This window comes from Ips typographus, linkage group LG1 (genome assembly GCF_016097725.1).
Source record: "Ips typographus isolate SLU linkage group LG1, UJ_Ityp_2.0, whole genome shotgun sequence".
Lineage (NCBI taxonomy): Eukaryota > Metazoa > Arthropoda > Insecta > Coleoptera > Curculionidae > Ips > Ips typographus.
Genome location: NC_138422.1, coordinates 13,828,140 through 13,847,821, shown reverse-complemented (window position 1 = coordinate 13,847,821; position 19,682 = coordinate 13,828,140). Strand labels below are relative to the sequence as shown.

The 19,682-nt window shown below is 32.9% G+C and overlaps 2 protein-coding genes across 6 annotated transcripts in view; both read left to right on the top strand.

Annotated features, from left to right (window-relative positions):
- Nucleotides 1-19,682, top strand: part of LOC145740329 (uncharacterized) — a 71,288-nt gene that overhangs the window by 51,083 nt on the left and 523 nt on the right. Inside the window, exons 2-8 of one of the 5 annotated variants that reach the window (XM_081995827.1) lie at nucleotides 4,544-4,636; nucleotides 8,088-8,382; nucleotides 8,442-8,645; nucleotides 11,554-11,775; nucleotides 11,836-12,183; nucleotides 16,310-16,562; nucleotides 19,127-19,514. In XM_081995827.1, the coding sequence (XP_081851953.1) occupies nucleotides 8,097-8,382; nucleotides 8,442-8,645; nucleotides 11,554-11,775; nucleotides 11,836-12,183; nucleotides 16,310-16,562; nucleotides 19,127-19,514 (1,701 nt within the window). In that variant the 5' untranslated portion in view covers nucleotides 4,544-4,636; nucleotides 8,088-8,096. Of the gene's footprint in view, nucleotides 1-4,257; nucleotides 4,430-4,543; nucleotides 4,637-7,781; nucleotides 7,855-8,087; nucleotides 8,383-8,441; nucleotides 8,646-11,553; nucleotides 11,776-11,835; nucleotides 12,184-16,309; nucleotides 16,563-19,126; nucleotides 19,515-19,682 lie in introns of those variants that run through there. The other 4 variants (XM_081995829.1, XM_081995826.1, XM_081995828.1 and 1 more) reach the window with 4 other exon arrangements.
- LOC145728366 (uncharacterized) lies at nucleotides 175-1,821 on the top strand. The gene is made up of 5 exons (XM_081978508.1): nucleotides 175-1,096; nucleotides 1,153-1,193; nucleotides 1,257-1,350; nucleotides 1,401-1,529; nucleotides 1,588-1,821. The coding sequence occupies exons 1-5, from the start codon at nucleotides 895-897 to the stop codon at nucleotides 1,677-1,679; spliced, it is 558 nt and encodes a 185-aa protein (XP_081834634.1). The 5' UTR covers nucleotides 175-894; the 3' UTR covers nucleotides 1,680-1,821.

Below are 19,682 nucleotides of genomic sequence, written 5' to 3'. Positions count from 1 at the left end.
TTCAGATTAGGTAGCTTTTTATTGTACAATAATTATGTTTGTGATTATTAAAAAAACACTTTTGCTTCATTAATTTTACCAAATTACCTGAGATGGTGTGCGTATAACAGTATAGTAATATTTGTTTAACAAAGTTAGACTAATAATTTAAAAAAAACTTGTCTTTAAAAGAAATAACACGTTAAAGTTATATAAAAAAGTGGTATATACAGGGTGATCCAAATGAATTGTAGGATACTTGAAGGAAGGGTGGAAAAGAAATAAACGCCACCTAACTAAATATAATAAATAAAGTGTCACATAACTTATGGTTTTAGAAGTGCCCCTAGCGGAGCTAGCAAAAACACATTCCTAAGCAAAAGAAAAACATTAGCATATAAAAATGACGGTATCTGAAAAACTATCCAATATGAAAAGAAATTAACAAACTTATTTTTAAAAAAGTATGGGCTATTACATGTGCTTCTGCTAGGGGGCACTTCTTGACTACAGTTTATGTGACACTTTGTTTTTTATGTACTTTTCACGATTGGATTATCTTACAATCAATTTGAACCACCATAAACCAAATATAACTATCCTTCCTCGGATAATATACATAACAGGTGATGTCGATAACTTCTCACAGTTAAAGTAAAACAATGCATAATTGCTAAATATTACAGTTGCCAAAAACGACAATATATGGTTCAATTTATTTACCTAAATTGAATAAACAAAATTTTATTAGTATGTATGTACTTGGCATATTTTAGAAATTATTGCTGACTGGGCAGACCTACTCGGTAATGCAACAAAAACTTACTTATTTACCGCGTAGTGTGTTTCGATGCTTGAGTAGACCAATTAAATAATTAAAAAAACTTATATAGATTCGAAAAAAGTCTATAAAACATGATTGTAAACTTAGCACTTCTGCTCTTAATTGTAATCCAAGTGAATTGTGAAAATACTTCTATAGAAAATGAGAAAGTGTTACTGAACCAAAGTTTGAAGACTTTGAGGAAAGACTATAACGAATTGCTTGAAAATGTTGACAAGTTGGTCAAGGAGTTTGGGCAGAAATTTGGAGAAGCCGGAAACGTGGCAGGACTTGGTGAGAAATTACTTTTAAATTAAATTTTAGTATGATTTAATGTCCTAAACTTCCAGTACCTCAAATTACAGAACAAACATTTAAAGCACTGCCTTCGGTAGGTTTCAGTTTCTGAATTTTACATCAAGATAATTGTGTTTTACCTTATTACAAAAATTAGATTGAAACACACCCACAATCTCCTAAACCAGTTGAACTATTGGAAGCCACTTTAAATCAAGCACATCAACGAGTTAACAATCCAACTAATTTGGGTAAACGTATGATTTATTTTGTATTAAAATTACTGTAAAAGGTCTTTCAGGATTTGCTGGAAATATTGATGCAACTACAATAAAACTGCAAAACAAACAGATAACTCAACTTACCACTGATTTAAACCAAATTTTGGAACCTTTAAAAAACACTGATAAACACGATTCCAAAACTGAGGGTAATAGTGAGTTAAGAAATGAAAAATAATAATAAAACATTTTTTTGAACGGTTGCAGATGAAGAAGACAGCTTTTTGAGTGCAAAAGGTCCTACCAGAGTGCATCCATTATTTACGTTTAGCAAAGGAAAAACTGGTCAAACCGGCTGAAAACTGATGAAATTTTGCAGCAAGGTAGGAGGAGACTAATAATTTAAACAAGATCCACCATATAAAGTTGCTGCAAAATGTAAATATCTAGCGAAAGTTAAGTTATAATTATCAGCCGACAATAAAGTTTATCTAACATCAACTTATTTTAATTTATTGCTTATAAATAGTGATGGGCGTAAATTTACCGTGACCGGTTATTTACCGGTAAGGTAAAGTAAAATTGGAAAAGTAAAATTCAGAGTGACAGGAAAATTTACCACTTCCAATCTGACCATTAAATTTATGGGTATAATTGAAATTTACTTGAAAGATATTATTTTTCTGTCATTGCTGTCATTCATTTGAAAAGTAATAAATCTGAATGACTGTAAAACTTCCAGGGATTAGTTTAGCAGTTCTTTACGAACATTTTTACTCTCTATTAATTTTTTTGAAACTCTCACCGTGTTTGAGTTATTTAGCAAAAACTGGTTTAATTCAGCAAATGTTTAAATCAGTTGAAGTTTTCTGAAATCTGAAATTTGAACACCCTGTAACTTGGTTATTTTTTGGATTTCAGAGAGGTTGAACCACTCGAATTAACCGTCTTGAGCTCCTCTTTCCAGTGGTCTTGAGCAAAAAATCTATCTGAAAAATTGCGTGCAGGGTGACCAAGAACAGTCAATCACCATAATTTTCATGCACACCCTGTATACTGGAAGCAAAAACGGTCCTCTGAATTTACGGTGTTGGGTTAAAGAGTTGATAAGAAACATTTTTGGTCTCTTGTATTTTTTCGGTAATTTTTACCGTTTTCGAGATATTAGGAAAAACTAGTATAATGCACCGAATTTTCAAATCAGTTGAAGTTGTGATTTTAAATTTGAACACTATGTAACGTGGTTGTTTTTTGGAGTTCAGAGAGGTTGAACCACTCGAATTAACCGTCTTGAGCTCCTCTTTCCAGTGGTGTTGAGCAAAAAAATCTATCTGAAAAATTGCGTGCAGGGTGACCAAGAACAGTCAATCACCATAATTTTCATGCACACCCTGTATACTGGAACAAAAACGGTCCTGTAAATTTACGGGGTTGGGTTAAGGAGTTGATTAGAAACAGTTTTGGCCACTTGCAATTTTTACCGCTTTCGAGTTATTTAGGAAAAACTGTTTGGTGCAACAAATTTATAAATCAGGAATATTGTAATCTGAAATTTGAATACTGTTAAGGACAGTCAGAGACAAAATCGCCTGTAAAACCTACTTAGAGTAACCGAATCATGTTTTTAAGCATGTTTTTGGAATCCTCATTAAATTTCCTATTCAATAACCAATAAAATCAGGTAGTCATAAACTGTCCGTAAGACGGTTTGAATGGACAGTTAGGGACCAAACCGCCTGTAAAACACACTTAGAGTGGGAAAATGACTATGTTTACCACATTTTTGGAATCCTCATTAAATTTCCTATCCAATAACCTGAAAAAACATAACAAAATTTGGTAAAGTCACGGAAAAAAGCGGTGTCAAAATTTGAACTTCCAGAAATACAGTATTGGGAATTTACCAGTAATTTACAGGTAATTTACCGGTAAAATTTTCCTGATAAAGTAAAATATTTACTTTACTGGTAAATTACCCATCACTACTTATAAATAAGTTTTCAGAATTATAACAATGTGTTGTTGTGTGCTACATTGCCCAATATGAAATGGTTAAAACCCCTAAAAACGCAATATTATAGATTGGGTAAAAACCCTCAAACATTTAGGCATTATTTTTAAAATTTTTACCTCTAAAAATTCTAAAATCCTTAACACTTGCTATCTATTTATACAGAAAAACGAAGAAAATTCCGTATCTTGAATCGAAATTAGTCATTTCGTCGCGGTCGTACTTTCTTTTCGACGGCCAAGGAAAGCGACCGTCCTTGATAATGGTAAATTCCCCGGTCCGTCTGTCAAATAATAAGCTCAACTTTTCTGGGTCAACGGCACCTTCAGTAGGTTACCAACGATGTATACTTTTCAATTTTGTATTCGGTTTACCATACCGTTTACGTCCGATTCGCCTCGAAACCCGTCTATACCATCAACGTATTCAATCGTTCATCCTCAACCGGAAGAATTTAGTTCAAATTGATATTCAACAGTGGTCGCGCATTCCATTGGCCAAAGAAGAGAAATCGACGGTTTTAATTCGTCAATTTAAATTCACACCCACTTACCATTTATTCCGATACAGTTTTCATATACTTGGTGTTTGCGTGACTGAAGATTGGAATGTGTATTGTCTTATAATAATTCAAAAACATTTTAACATGCAGAGAAACCACTAATTAATACAAGAGTCTGTTGATGGGGAAACGTAGCCGAATGTGGTTTCTCTGACCCAAAATGTTAAGCTAATATTGAAGAAACCAGTTATCACAAATCTAAATCTTCATGAAAATTAAAAAATAAGTTTGATGGTTGAGATTCCTTCCGAGAAGATTTGGTGAAGAAAGCCCCCCACAGCTGGAGGAAGAAACAAAATCGCATCGGCCTCAGCCAACTTAGCAGGTCAGGAAGTGGTACCTATAGTGACGTCAGACCGGGTATTTAACCCATCCTTCTTCGAGGACGCCGTATTTGTCAGTCCGCGACCGATACGAACGAAGGACGAGTTATTCAAATCGAGCTATAGTCCTTGGTAACCGTGCGCGATCTTCGTTTTGTAGTGCGATCTTCGATTTCTTCGATTTTAAGTGGGGGCTAGTGACCTACAGAAGCGGTAAGTGTCACTTCCGGCCTACTTCCATTAGCCAAGATTCGATGAGTTTTTTTTTGGTTTTGAGTGGAGTTGATTTTGCAGTAGCGGTCGGTTGGTCGTTTGTGCTAGCTGGAATCGTCTTCGAGTTTTGATTGAAATTAATTAAGAAAGTGAATACAAATTTAAATAAAAGCTTTATTTTTTTAGTTAGTTTTGTGCTAATAAGGGGTAAGTGTGTAATTAGAAATCAAGTTTTGAACAATACAACAAAACAGTTAAGACAATTACCTGCAACATTTTGAACTTTATGAGTATGACCTATCCTTGTGTTAGAATTGGTAAAAACCATTCAATTTAAAAACAATATTTCTTTTAAAACAGTTTAATCAACCAGATTCTACAAAATAATTCACATACTTTCAAAGTTAATCTATCTTAAATTACTCTGCTGTCTTCTCGTGCTTCAAATTTGATAACGTTCATTAGGGACATTATACGATTATTAGGAAAACTAAACGCAACTCAATACGTAAAGGTTATGTAGATGCTAAATTATACCATTATATCTTCTTCTTCAAAGTTTTTTCATTTCATTTTTATAGAAGAAGTTATGTTTTGTTGCATCTTATTACTCGATTATTAAAATAAAATGAATATGTTTTCAAGACTTCATTAACATGTTGAACAAATAAATTTAATTTTACAAAAAATTGTACCATTTGTAGGAAATAATTAAAATCCTATTTAACTAACATGATAATAAGATTAAAGTCGACTATAAAAGGTCATAGAAATGCACAACTTTGCCGAGGCCAGTGAGAAGTGCGGATTTAAATCCGTTAGACATTTTTTAACGATTGTAACTATAATTGCCATTTTGTTGCGTGGTTGGTTTTGTTTGTTGGAAATCAATCTACAAGTTTCGCCATTTTATGGCTCATCAAAGTGGCTTAACCTTGACCAGCAAAAGTTTAAGTTTGAAAAATGTCAAAAAGCAAAATAATGTCAAAGTCAAGTCAATCCTCTTTACATCGAACATCCATCATATGGTAATCACAATTTCACTTCAGTCGGATAAAAGCATTTCAATCCTGTTATTCTTGTTTTTTTTAAGGATGGACTAGTCAAGTCAATATTTTGTGCTAATTTACCTTACTCGGACTGAACAAATGGTTGTTTGCTTGATATAAACATAGTCATAAAGTACCAATGTCACCAGATCTTGACAGCCACTGTCTTGATTGATTGTGATTCAGTGGATATATTGGAACCAAAGTTTTCTTTGGTGGTTATCATATCAAGCACTATAGCTACCCAGATGAGCCATAGTATGGCAAAACCTGTCAGGCACTTATATTAATAATATCCAATAAACAAAAAATGCTACAACAATGTTCTTTAAGCTTAAATATGACGATCTAGCCCAACTTACCTTAGTCCAAGATACAGAGTGTTAAAAGTACAATTTAACTTAACTTTTTCGTATATTCTTTTTTCAGCGACTGTGTATTAACAGACATTTTTAATGGACCAATACATCGTGAATTTTGAATTGTTTTACTTTAATAAACGATTTTATTATAGGCAATCAAAACAGGGTGTCTCAAATTTGATGGTTTTACGAGGTATCTGCAAAAGTAGCAAAGGTAGAGCAATGCGATTTTCGCAATTATGCGTGCGAGTGCCACGTGACATTGGCAGTTGACGTAATTTGACAATTGATCAATATATCGTTGTGTTTCATTACGTCAGCGTAACGTCAAGTTTGCGGCCTTTAAAATGTCAAACATATGCACCGACTATACTTTGGTGTTATACAATTTTGAAAAGAATAAAAATTTTCTCTAATTTTAGACGGTGAATTTTTTCATATTTGAATAAAACTTTTTTTTCTGATTACGATGAGGTACCATACGTTATGGTTTAGTCTTGCAATTTCGTAAAAATAACGAAAACTAGCTTTTTGCAAGTTTTGAAAATAACAAACATCTTAACAATCAGGCGATATGACGCTAGTCTAAGTGGTATTACTACCATTTGCAAAAAAATGTGGCAACATGGTGACAAACTGTCAGATCATGTGTCACAAATTGTTTTTTTATTCACAATCTGAACCATAACAGATGATATATCACCGTAGTCAGTAAAAAAATATTTTTAAATAAGAAGGAAACGGATTCGGTGACGTCAGTTAACAGTTGTCAGATGCTTATCGGTTTGAAAATGGCAATGTTGTCACGTGAAGAAGTGTCCAGTGACTTAGTAGAGTATTGTTGAGCTGTTATTTTCAAGAGACTCTTTATTAAAACATAATTTTCGTTTTTTTCCATAAACTGCCAATTTGAACCATATCATATATGACAGATAGTAATCAGAAAAAATAGTCCATCTCAAAAATCTTAATTTTTTTTTTTAATATTGATATTTTTTTAGATTAAAACACTGGACTTGTTTTATACTTCGTTTTGAGAAATGAAACTAAATTTGTATTTTGTCCACTACAACCTAATAATAAGAATTAATTATTTGTATCCAAACATTGTATGACAACAATGACTGACAATGTATTTGGTTGTAGGCAACTATCATTGCAGTGTCAAAACTGCAATTATTTAAATAAATCATTATGACAAAAATCAAGCAAAAATAGAATGAGGTAACAATAAAACATTCACACTGCACTGTCACATTTTTGTTTAATTTTCTTTATACATAAGTTAATGTGTCACTGTGGAAATTATGGCTCTAAACTAAAATTTAAAAACATTTTTTTACTTTCTGCAAGATACAGGGTATCAAATACTAATTTAAAAAATTTTGAAATATTTTGAACAGGTAGAGATACTATTTCAATGAAATTTTGTTTACGGCAATTTTTTTTCTTTGAACTAGTGGCTCCAAAAGTTTATAGTATTCGCCTTACATAATATTTTCTATTTACCAAAACTATCTACTTATGATTATGTCTTATGCAGATATACTAAACTCAGTTCAATTACTTAAAAATTATTAGGTAACCAAGAGAATTCGTAAAATTTATAATGACATTGTTTTTTGTGAACCATATAAACGGAAAAGTGGTTTACTATCTTTATTACGCAATTTGCTTTCACTTAATTTTCGACAATTTGTCTCACTTTCAAAAGCCCTTTTTACAGAGTTTAATTAGTATGAAATTTTATCACATTTAATACGTAATTAACTGCATTTAAATACTAAATCAGGGTCAAGTAATTATTTAATTTTTTTCTTCAATTCCTTCCTGCAAGAACTAAATTTCCGGCAACTTCCTTGACAACATTCTAATTAGCTTCTAGGCAATTAAAAATAATATGTATTTTGACTACTGTGAATTCTTATAAATAGGCGCAGCACCAACTAATTCAACATCACTTTTTTCAATCAGTGATCATAAACGCAACTTATTTACCAGTCCAGTTATCCAGGTAATTTATGACGAGGTTATAATCGACCAGGTTGACGTATTTACGAAGCGGCAAGTACCGTATGCCCCTGATTTACTAGATGCAAACTAACAGTACCCGAGCACAACAAACCTTTATAATTACCATAATCTTTTAAGTAACTGAAACGCGGTACGCTTGACCATTAAGTTTACACGACTTTCCGTTCTACATTTATGTTTTGTATTTCTTCAGTAGTTTTTTTTTTGTTTCAGACTGTCAAAATGAGGCTGTACCTCCTAGGCGCAGTCTTCCTCTACTTGGCACTAGCATGCAATGCCAATCCGATCATCCTCAAGGCTGAAGACGACAAGGCTGAAGTTCAACTAAAAGGCGAAATCCAAGAAGAAACGCAAGGAGTGTTCAAAGGTGAGACCACCAATGTTCAGGCTGATTCTACCAACATTGAGGACAAGAAAGAGGAAGCTGAAACTGAAGAAGCACCAGCTACTACCGAACTAGAGGAAGTGGGTGAAACTACCACTGCTCCAGTGAAAAAAGTTAAAACTGGTGAGTGAATTAAAAAGCAATTAATGAATAGGGTAGTAAAGGGTGGATTGTCGTTTAAGGCCGAGCTCATCACCATCATAAGAAACATCACAAAAGCGACGTAACTGGCCGTCAATCATCCGACGATGACGATGACGACGATGACGACGATGACGTTCTTGGTGACGATGATGATGACGACACTGCAGCCGATGATGACGATGACGACGACGATGATGACGGAGACTATTTTGGAGGAATTTTCGATGATATTTTAGGAGGAGGTAGGTGATTGTATTAAAATATACCTTGCACAACCTCATAGAGCACAGTGGGAAATGTGAAGATAAAAGTGTATTGATAAGTTATTTATGATGTGTATTTATAACTGTTAAGTGTAAATATTTTTAAGTATTGGTACAACAAGAATAAATTAATTAAACTGGAATTGTAATTTTTATGCAATTTTTTGGTTTTATCACTTTTTAAAGTTTTAAATTCAAAGAACCAACCGAGTAAAGTTCTTCCACTGAGCTATAAATGTAGATTGGTTCACTGGGCTTATCGTAATCTAGTTTTGAACTGATATAAAGGTGTTAGTTGATATATGAAGGTTATTAGATAGGAAAGGAGAAATTATTCATAACCGAGACCAAGAAGACCCGTATTTTTCCGACATTTTGTGATTAAGAAGATGATAGTGAATATACACAATTCTATTTGAAAATTTTAAGTTTTGGTACAAAAGGCATTAAAAGAATTTATTGAAACTAGAATAAAAGCCCTTCCAGTTCCAGAAACGCGTTAAGAAATATACAAGATAAGGACAAAAGTTTGGTCCAAACTTGTATGTAGAGAGGCTCATAGACAAGTATTTTGTATAAATATGTTAAAAAAAAACAGTTTTGAAATTAATACAATTGTTTTAAAACTACTAAAGTGTGACAGTAGCGAACTTCTTCTAGACGAAGCGGTATCTCTTATAGTTTTAATAAATTAATAATTTTGTGAGTGAAGTGGTAGTCCATGTTAGTCACAGTGGAGATGAAATCGTAAAAGTGGTGAAAAAACACGCAACCACTTTTAATAATCTTGTTTTTGCTTAAAAGTGTTAATTTATAATTTTATATTTGTAAAAAATAAATCTACTCTATCCCTAAAGGTTTTTAAATATAATTGTTTCGAAAAAGTTATAATTTGTATACAGGACACTGAATCATTTAAATTTTTGGTATAAAATACCTTAAGTTAAGTTTGGTCAAAGATCATCTTCACCACGTGGAAGGAAAGTTCTCTTAAACCAAACAAGCAAAGAGGAGGAAAAAACTGTAATTTCAAGGCAAACGAAAGTTTCCGGAATAATTTCAATAATAGAACTAACAGTTTCTATGATTTTTAGATGTTACATGGTATTCATAATTTTAAATTCACTCAAAATTAGAGAAGGCTGCAAGATAAACTTCTTCAAGGACTTATTCTATGTATTTATTTACATAACGGTAAATATCAACAAAGATGTTATTAATGTTAAACATATTGTTAGACGATTTTATAAATTCAATCAGAATTTTGACAGCATTTTCTAAATCACCCTACGTCGTTATTCTTTACGTGAAATTTTCTTTGTAGAACTTTTAGTAATAACTCAAACTAAAACTGGGCATAGGAAAACCGTGTAACTGACAAAGAAACATTGATAATTGCATGAGCCAGACAAAGATAAAAACCCTAGAAAAAGTCCAAGTAGGCAGAAATTTTGCGATGTTGTCAAACATCTCCCTGATTTCGTCGACTAGACTACTTGCAAAATTAGCTCTGTCACTAGAACATTTCTAATCATTTCAGATTATCAATTCAGATAAGCTTCGCCTACTAAATATTTTATTAGGTTTTCTGTCTATGTCTAACGTATGTAATTATCTATGTTTCTCTCAGTCAGTTACATGATTTTCTTATGGCCAATTTTAGTTTTACCACACCTGTATAATAAAGAACCATAATTCTGAAAATTTGGTAGAATACCAAAGTCAAAGAGAGTAGTTTAACTAAAATATTTTCAAAATTGACATTTTTTGGTTATAACGGAAGGTACATCCTGTATATTGTTTGCATTCTACTACAAATTCTAAACATGTTTCAAGTATAATGTCATATACCTATATATCTGTTTCTCTTTTGCTGCTTTGTGTGAAATTTGACATTACAAGGTTGATTCTAAAGGTGCGTGCAGTGAAACGTCAAAAAACATGATACGGTGTAGCCAAAAATGAATTTTAAAAACTCAAAACTATCTTACGCGTATGTAGCAGAGAAATTTACTTATTTGTGTAACCGGAAGTGACCACCATGACGTGACGTTTTCGTACGTGATTGCTAACCAGAAACTAGTGCAAAAAAAAATTTTGAGAACAAAAATATTTCACAAGAAAACAGTGAAACAAACAAAAATAAGGATGACAAATCGGCAACACGTGTCTCTGCTTTTGTTTATAAACCTCCTTTCATACAGATGAAACTCTATGATGATGCTAATAAGCAGAAACACGTCTTGTCTGGTTATCCTTATTCCTTTCTACTTCACTCTTTTTTCTTCCAGAATAACTCATACACCACTTTGTACATCTTTTACGCTTTATAATTTTGACAATCTTCCTTCTTTGCAGCTTAAAGTTCTGTTGGTTAAACTTTCTTTATAATTGATTGTTTACAAGCATTTGCAGTTTCTACGCTTTGTAATTCTGTCAACTACGTGAGTTTTTTTCAGATTGTCGTTAATCGGGTGATCCTTTCCTTTTGTCTTGTTTCGAGGTCGCGTGACTGTTTCTTAATATTTTTCCACTGCATTCTCAAATTATGTTGATCACCTGACTGTCCGTTTTGCTAACTACACCCAACCGTTCTTCAATTTGTTTTTGTACAATTCCAGAGATTATGTCGATCACACTGCCCTTAATTACACTTTCAGTTATGTCAATCACGTTACTTGCATTACAAAATCATCCTTTGTTTTTTATGTGATTTTTTCTAGGTATTTTTTCCATCACGCGATTTTCTCGGTATGTTTTATGATCTAGGGCCGACTGCACCGACATATACCGTACCGGAACGCTTTGTATATTCTAATATAATTTTGTGTGACTAACTAACTACAACTTATTCAGAAATGAGCCAAAACAAAAACTTGTTGCTTAGGTGACGATGACGACGATGACGATGACGACGACGACGACGACGATGACGACGAAGACGAACCGGCACCACTGGCACAAGCCGTCACCAACACCGCCCAATTGGTCAAACCGCAACAAGCTGCCGTTGCCGCCGCCGCCTCTGCCGCCGAAAACACCATCCAAGAAGCCACTCCCGACGAGCAGTTGAACGCCATCGAAGAAGCCGAAGGAGAAACTGAAACTGGTAAGAGTATTTATCCGAAATGACACATTCAGTCGTCAGTAGGGTGGAATATTAAATTAGGTACTGAAGTAGCATTAGAAGACGATGCAAACTCCATTTCCCTGATCGAAAAAGACCCCGTGCAAGAAGAAATTGCTCAAAACTCGGTTCAGGAACCCATTGTGGTAAAACCGGTTTCCGTTAATAGCATCTCGGAAGAAGATGAGGATGATGATGACGATGACGACGATGATGATGATGATGACGATGACGAGGAGGATGACGGTATAGGAAGTGTAATCGGTGATGATGATGATGATGATGATGACGACGATGACGATGACGTAACTGACGATGACGACGAAGACGATGACGATGGCGACGATGAAGATTCCGCTCTCGTTGATATCATTGATGCCCGGAAAGCACGTGAGTCTAAGGGAAAGACGCATAAAAAGGGGAAGCATCATGGGGGCAAAACGCGCAGGGTTAAACACCACGGTGGGGATCATCCCGAAGGTGAAGCTAAAAATAAAACCGACTCGAAAAAGGTCCGATAAGATATAAAAGGTGATTGGTTTTTCCACTGCATTTTTAGTTTGACCGTCTGGATGTTTCTCAGCTCCATTTTCTGGTTTTTTGTTTTCCTCCAGCTTTGTTTTGTTGAATAATTTGTACAAATTTTGTTCTCTAAAAACCAAAATGTTTAGTCGTTTCACTGGTTTTGTTGTAACTGTACGGTCATATTGACTTGCCTTTTTAGGCTAAACATTTCTAAGGTTTCCTTAAACAGTAGAATGGTCTTGAAACTTGTTTCTTCAAATCTGTTAGTAGTAGTTTATTTATTTATTTATTTATTTTATTTATTGCCAATGCATTATCCTAGGTAAATGTCACATACCTAGTGATTTCCAACCAAGCAATTTCCAAAGACAACCATAATTGTAAAGTATGTGTCGAATTTGTTACCTTACAATTGCGAAATAATTGGTAAAACACAAAATATACGGCTCAAATACAAATTTGTGGTTTTATTTCGCTTTCTGGACACCTTTTTCGTTACCGCATCCCTTTCACATTATTTATAACATTTTAAAAAAATCATCATTAAGTGTGACATCTACTTAGCTAATGCACTATTAACTTCTTCATTCATCGCTGCATGCATTTAAAAAAAATTTCCTTTAACCTCTTTTGCACTAACCCCAATCATGTTGCATCTTGTTGCTTGCTAACCATGAACGTGTAAAGCGGAAGACTGCCCAGGGGCTTTTAATTTACCGTTGAAGCAAGCTGTGTAGTAGGTAAGTGAATGTTTTAATGTTGATTTTGGTGATGTCGATGAATTCCTAAATGTTATTACAAGTGCTTAATTTTGACTATCAATATACAGGGTGTCTCAAACTCGATGGTTTTACGGGGTATCATCAAAAGCAGCAAAGGAAGAAACATGCAAGACTTTTTTATCTCATTTTGGTTAGGAGCTATGACACTCCAAAATCTAAAAATACATTTCTTAAACATCAATATCTCTAAAATCATTGCAGATAGATATAGGTTATAATACATGAGAATAAATGTCTGAAATCGGTCTGAAAGTAGTCAAAAACATAATATTAAGGGTGTTCAATTTAAAATAAACAAGTTGACATCTATTTCCGGTTAAACCGGAAGGGACAGAAAGATAAAAATATTTTTAAAATTAATTCCAAAATTTTTTATTTCTATAAATGTTTAATTGTAATAAACTTTTTTTGTAATTAAATTGTAATGAACGGTTTGGGTGATGTATATTGAGCAGTGCTCTAGGTTCTTATAATATATCATAACCGTGAATCACCCTGTATACATATAAATTTTCTTCCAATAAAAATTAATATAGAATTGTAACTTTCAATTTTAGGAATTTATTGACCCCGAGATTGAATAATTGATATCCAAGAGGGCTTTTGAGTATTTTAGCTAGTAAAGAGGCTAACTAAATGCTGATTTATCAAACTGAGATTATAATATAAATGACAGTGTCTATAATATCGTAATTTAGAAAAATATTTTCCGAATATCAAGTTTAACAAAAAGCTGATATAATGTTAGAAATACCTCAAATTGATATCTTAATTTTTGTTAAGTTTATTTGTGATTATAACTTTACCCATCAGTCAAATTGAATATTAAAACATTCCTTTTGAGAAATATATTGCTGAAAATGTATTTAAGCAAAAAAGGACCATATTTTCTCCCATTTTAATGATATGATGATTTGATGTTTATAGTGTTTAGAGAATTGACATTCAAAAACTATTAAAAAATTGAATTATCATTCAACATTTATCAATTGAAAATTAGTTTTATTAAGTTCAGGATCAAAACATTTTTTTGTTTCTGTTTTTTTTTTAAATTGCATTTTTTACATCAAATTTCAACAAAACAGCAGAATACTTTGAATTATTTTTTTTCCAATAATCAACTGCAATAAGCCCTTTTGGATGTTCGTTTGTTCTAAACACAAAACTTAGAATAGTGACAGTGTTATGGCAATAGCATAACAGCATGACTTTTGTACTTGACTATGACTGAGACTAACATAAAAGTGGACTAAAAACCGTAGCAGATTTTGTTGTGGCTGTATGTGGCAGAAGATGTGAAGCATATTGTGGCATGGAGGTCTTTTTTGGATCAGGGAATAATGGAATGAGTATATGTTTTTTTATTATTTTGTTGAATAATGTAAGTTTAACCTACAGCACTGACCTTTGTTAGCTATTTTCGAAAATGTCATTGATGAGCTTGGCACACGTGTGTGACCAAAGCTGTCACTGTTTTCCGAACAGTCTCAAATCAGTTTTAAAAACATCTAAAGGTAAGTTTAGACTTGAATGTGACATATTAAACCATTCGTATTCAAGTTGACCTTAGTGATTGTCTGTCTAGGTTTACATCATTTCAGCCCAATGCGGTATACCCAAAATAAGTGTGATTTTTAAAATAAAATAGGTTTCAAATATGTTTCCCACTGTAAATGATAAGCGTGCACGCACGATTGTAAGTAAAAAATTGCTTGTTCAACAGTGCAGAAAGTATGTTAAAAATGGAAATTTTACGGGCCGTTTTGTTCAACAAATGCCTACTTACACAGCCTATTACCCGGAACATTCATTTGCAATTAAAGTGATTGTAAAATGAGGGTAAAAAAATCGTTTTTTGTTTTAATAATAAAAAGATTACCTGACAAATACCTGCATGACTACTAAACCAAAATCTCTCAAAGTAAACAACTAAAATCAAAATCTGACAAATTGGGAGAGTCGTACAAGTAGAAACTAATTAATGCTGGTCATAAATCCGGTACTAAACCGGGTTTTTTCTGGGTCACCTGGTAACCTTGTTAACTCCCAAATGGACTGTTATTAAGACAGCCACTTTAGGGTAATTGATTTGCGTATATTTCACTTTTTGAAGTTCAGTATCACAGCAACAATGATGAATAAAACATCTTTATTGTGATAACACGGTCAATGCCTTCACAATGTAAAAAATTAAAAGTTTTATACTCGTTTGAGGGTCACGGTCGACTTTCTCTCATCAAAATCATGACAAGTCAGTTTGTTTAGTAATTTGTCTGATGATATCGGCGGTGCAGTTTGAAGATGACTTTTCGATTTCTCCATCATTACTTTTATTTATTGAGCACGTTTCGATTTTACCGTTATTCAAATCGTTCTTATATGCTTCATAGTTGAAATGTGTTTCTTACTTTCAAACTAATATACAGGTTGTCTAACATTAATATGTGCTCTATGGAAGATACCCAATGATTAGTTTTGGAAATTTGATAATTTAGCTAGTATGACCTGTATATTGATTCCGAATGAAATTAGAGTTTTGCTGATGCTTTTTCATTATCTGTTTGCACTAAAACTATCAATAGACAGTAACCGGTTTTCAATTCTATTGATCTTAATAAATCGACTGGATCATAGTGATACCACAAGGACAACATGTTTATTTGTTTTTCTTAATTTTACGAACTTGGAGTTGTGATTTTCGATTATCTGTTTGAATTATATTATTAGATGAGTGTCAACTTTAGTACGTATGATGTCAGATTATTAGAAATCTCAGATTTTTATGGTTTTTCACCCTGTATAGTGCAGAGCAAACAAACCAAGAAATAAAATTATTAAAACAGACCTAAAAAGGCCAGATCAGATGACATACACAACAAATAAAATTGAAAAATCCAAATTTCCAGACATTTCAAAGCAAAACAGAAACAAGTACTGTTTGAACTTATTCTGTAAATTTGCGTAACAAAATATTTGCACTGCAAAATACAGTTAACGAGTGCTGCTAATTCCAAAGAATTACGGTACTTTGATGATAAAACATCACACTTCTTGATATTTAAATCCTCGATACACAAGTATAACGGTTCGAACATGGACGGCGGTCAGCGGCCGCGCATAAGGTCAGTGCTGGGCTTTCTACTGCAAATTTTTGCATAATTTTATAATTTCACGTCAGCCTAATTAACCAGTTTCTATGGACAATTTAGGGGAGTTGCAAGGCCAGCCGAAAATGCCCCAAATCTACATCACGAAATATAATAGATTCGTGGACGCAGTCTTGAACCGGATCAACCGGATGCTGGGCAAACAGTACGACCCTGTTCGAGTCAAGTTACTGTCACAGTCTCAACTTAAAACTTTAAGGGCCAAAAACAATCCTAAAAGTCGGACCAATCCTGATAGTAATAAGGCTAAAGATGCGGAAGTCAAGAATAAAATGGGGGAACTTGAAGTGGCACGGTAAGTTTTATCATTGAATGATTACAAGTGTGGAACTTTCAAATTATCCATTAATATAACGGAACATTAATGCAACGGAAAAAATAGACAATTTAAATTGTTTGATATTTGATATAGGAAAATATAGTTGAGTCTGGCTGCTGATAAGTTGCTAGTTTTGCAATTTTCAACAATGTTTATTTGACTTATTATACGAGTGAAGTTGAATTACTGAGTTATTACTGAGCAATTTCTTCTCGAAGAAAGATTATTAGAGTTGAATAACATTGTTGTCAAATGACAATCGGTTCAGTGCCATACAATTTTCTAAACGTAGCAAAATTACTCCAGTTACAAGTTCTTCCAGTTTACCTACCATCCAAAAAGTGAATTTTATTACCTACAAATTGATCATATTAAATCACTCTGTAACTGTTAAGAATTCGGTTTTTGATTGCCATTTTTTTCGAAAACGGTGAATAGATCTCTGTTATAATCAAAACGACAACCAAAAAGTGCTATAATACAGGGTGGTCCAGTTTTAAATGTCAATACTTCACCATTCCATAGCCCTTTAAAAAATAAGTTGACATGCATTATGTCATTTTCCTGAAAAATGCTTCCTAATAAAAATATAGTCCTTCAAATTTCAATTTAAAAAATCGGTTTTTTGTCATAAATAAATAAATTTGGATCAAGCACTTATGAAATTAATACTTATTATGAATGACGTTTACCAAAATTCTCCAGTAGCGTAGATACAGGAAGATGGTTTTCATTTTTCTGCCTGATTCTTTACGTCACTGGATATTTTTCAAAAATTTTAGTTTTTTTTACTTTACTTGTCCAATTTGACAAAATAAGTACCTCTTATAAAATTCTGATTTGAAGCTTCGTTTACGAGATAATTGAGTTATTACGTTCAAAGACCCTAAATCAACCCAACTTAACTTAAAAATTGTCTTGAAAACAGTGAAAATTTACTTAAGAAGCTTAAAAAATGTCTTTGTAGCCAGTTTTCATAGTTTCCAGACAAATTGAAAGACTTTAGTTTTGAAAATTGACTTAGAAACCAATAAGTTTACTTTGAAGATGAAAATTGACTTAAAAGGCTTAAAAATTGTCTTTTGACCAGTTTTCACAAATTGAAAGATTTTAGCCTTGGCAATTGACTTGGAAACTGTGAAAATTGTCTTGAAAGGCTTAAAAACTGTCTTTGTAGTCAGTCGTTATGGTTTTCAGATAAGTTGAAAAACTTTAGTAGTGAAAATTAGGTGGTAGTCATGAAAAACTACAAATTCACACATTTCAACCTAGAAAATGGACACCAAAAAGTAACTTTAAACCAATGAAAAGTGACATCAAAAGTTTAAAATTTCTATTTGAAGTAAGTTTTCATAATTTTAAAATACATTTCAATATTTTAGTCTTGAAAATAGTCTTAAATACAGGATATTGACATTACATTCATAAAAATTGACTTGAAGACTAACTTTTCAGGTTTGTTTACTTTGCTTTTCATTTTCTTAGAACTCTAGACTATTTTTAGGGCTTTAAAACTGCTTTCAGCTAGGAAAATCGAGTTTTAGGGTTATCTTCACCAAGTTTTTGACATAGGAGACTTAAAAAACTATTTTTACATTTTCCATAGGTTTAAACATGCCATTTCACTGAAAAAACGAATTTCAAACAATTTTTTATAGTAAAAGTTAAGTTTCAGACTCTTGATTGATGAAAGTAAACCATTGTGGCATTAAATGCTACGATATTAGTCTTAAACACTAATTTTTAGAATTAAGTTAGTCCAAAAATTAGGACTGTTACCAGTGTTTAATTGAATAAAAAAAAGTCCAAAAATCCTGTTTTTTGACTATTTTCAGTATCAAAAATTAACTCGTAAACCTCACAGATGACCAGATTTGAATCGTTTTGAACCATCTTAAAGTAAAAATTACAAAAACCCAACTAGACATTTTTGTCAATTTTGAATAATATCCAGTGAGAGTAGAAAATAAAGACTATCCCCTATATCGACGCATTTAAACAATTTTGAAGGTCTGTGTCTTCCTTAGGAAGCGTTTCTTCAGGAAAATGACATAATGCATGTCAACTTATTTTTTGATTGGCTATCCATTGGTGAATAATTGACATTTAAAACTGGACCACCCTGTATACAGGATGTTCTTTTTAGAATATACAGTTTTAGACTTGTATACTAATTTTAAAATGTGCCTTGATCAAAGTGAGTTTTTCGGTCCAATAGAGCCAATCGAAATTGCCACACCTGTACTACAAACAGAATGTCCGGAATTAACCATCAAATATTTCGGAAGGTGATTTTAACGATTAAAATAGAGGCAAAAACAGACAGATACAGACAGACTCCAAATATCATGGTGTAAGGTTACTAAAACGAAAACCACCTAAAATCCAAGTAGATAGTTCATAAAACTATTCCCGTATAGTTTCATAAAGAGTTGAAAAACTATTCTTAGGGTTTCTCTTCGAAAGGGATTAAACTCATTGCTCACCAAATACCTAACAACTTTTACCTTAATAAAATTTGTTATTTTAAATTAACGCAGGTTAACCAACCAAAAACAGGAAACAGCCAGAGCAGCCTCAGACTCGGACGAACAAGGATTCGTATTGATATCCAAGGTTGGCAGTACCGCGAAAAACGAAAACAGAGCGCAACCAATCAGGCAAATCAACAAGAAAAAGGTGACAACCAGCAATACCAACAAGAAAACTACAAACAAAAACAAACCAACAACCAACGCCCAGAAAAATGGAAATAAAACCAAACAAACTGCTAATAACAATAAAAACAAACCGAAAGCTAAGGCCACTCTGTATGGTTTGAGCACCTTGAAACGGGACGGTGATGTTATGGTCCACATGATGTCCGATCATACCACAGTCAAAACGAATTTCGTTTTAGGACCTTTGACGTTGAGAGTGGAAAGGGAGGTTAGTCTACGTCCAATACAGGGTGTGTCATTTTTAAGTGGCCAAAGTCAAAAAAATATGACACAAAACCAAATATGTTGGAATAATTGCTTTACGATTCAGAAGAAACTTATTAAATATTGGTTTATATTGCTGACTCTGTCATTATATTTTGACGCACTCTAGTAG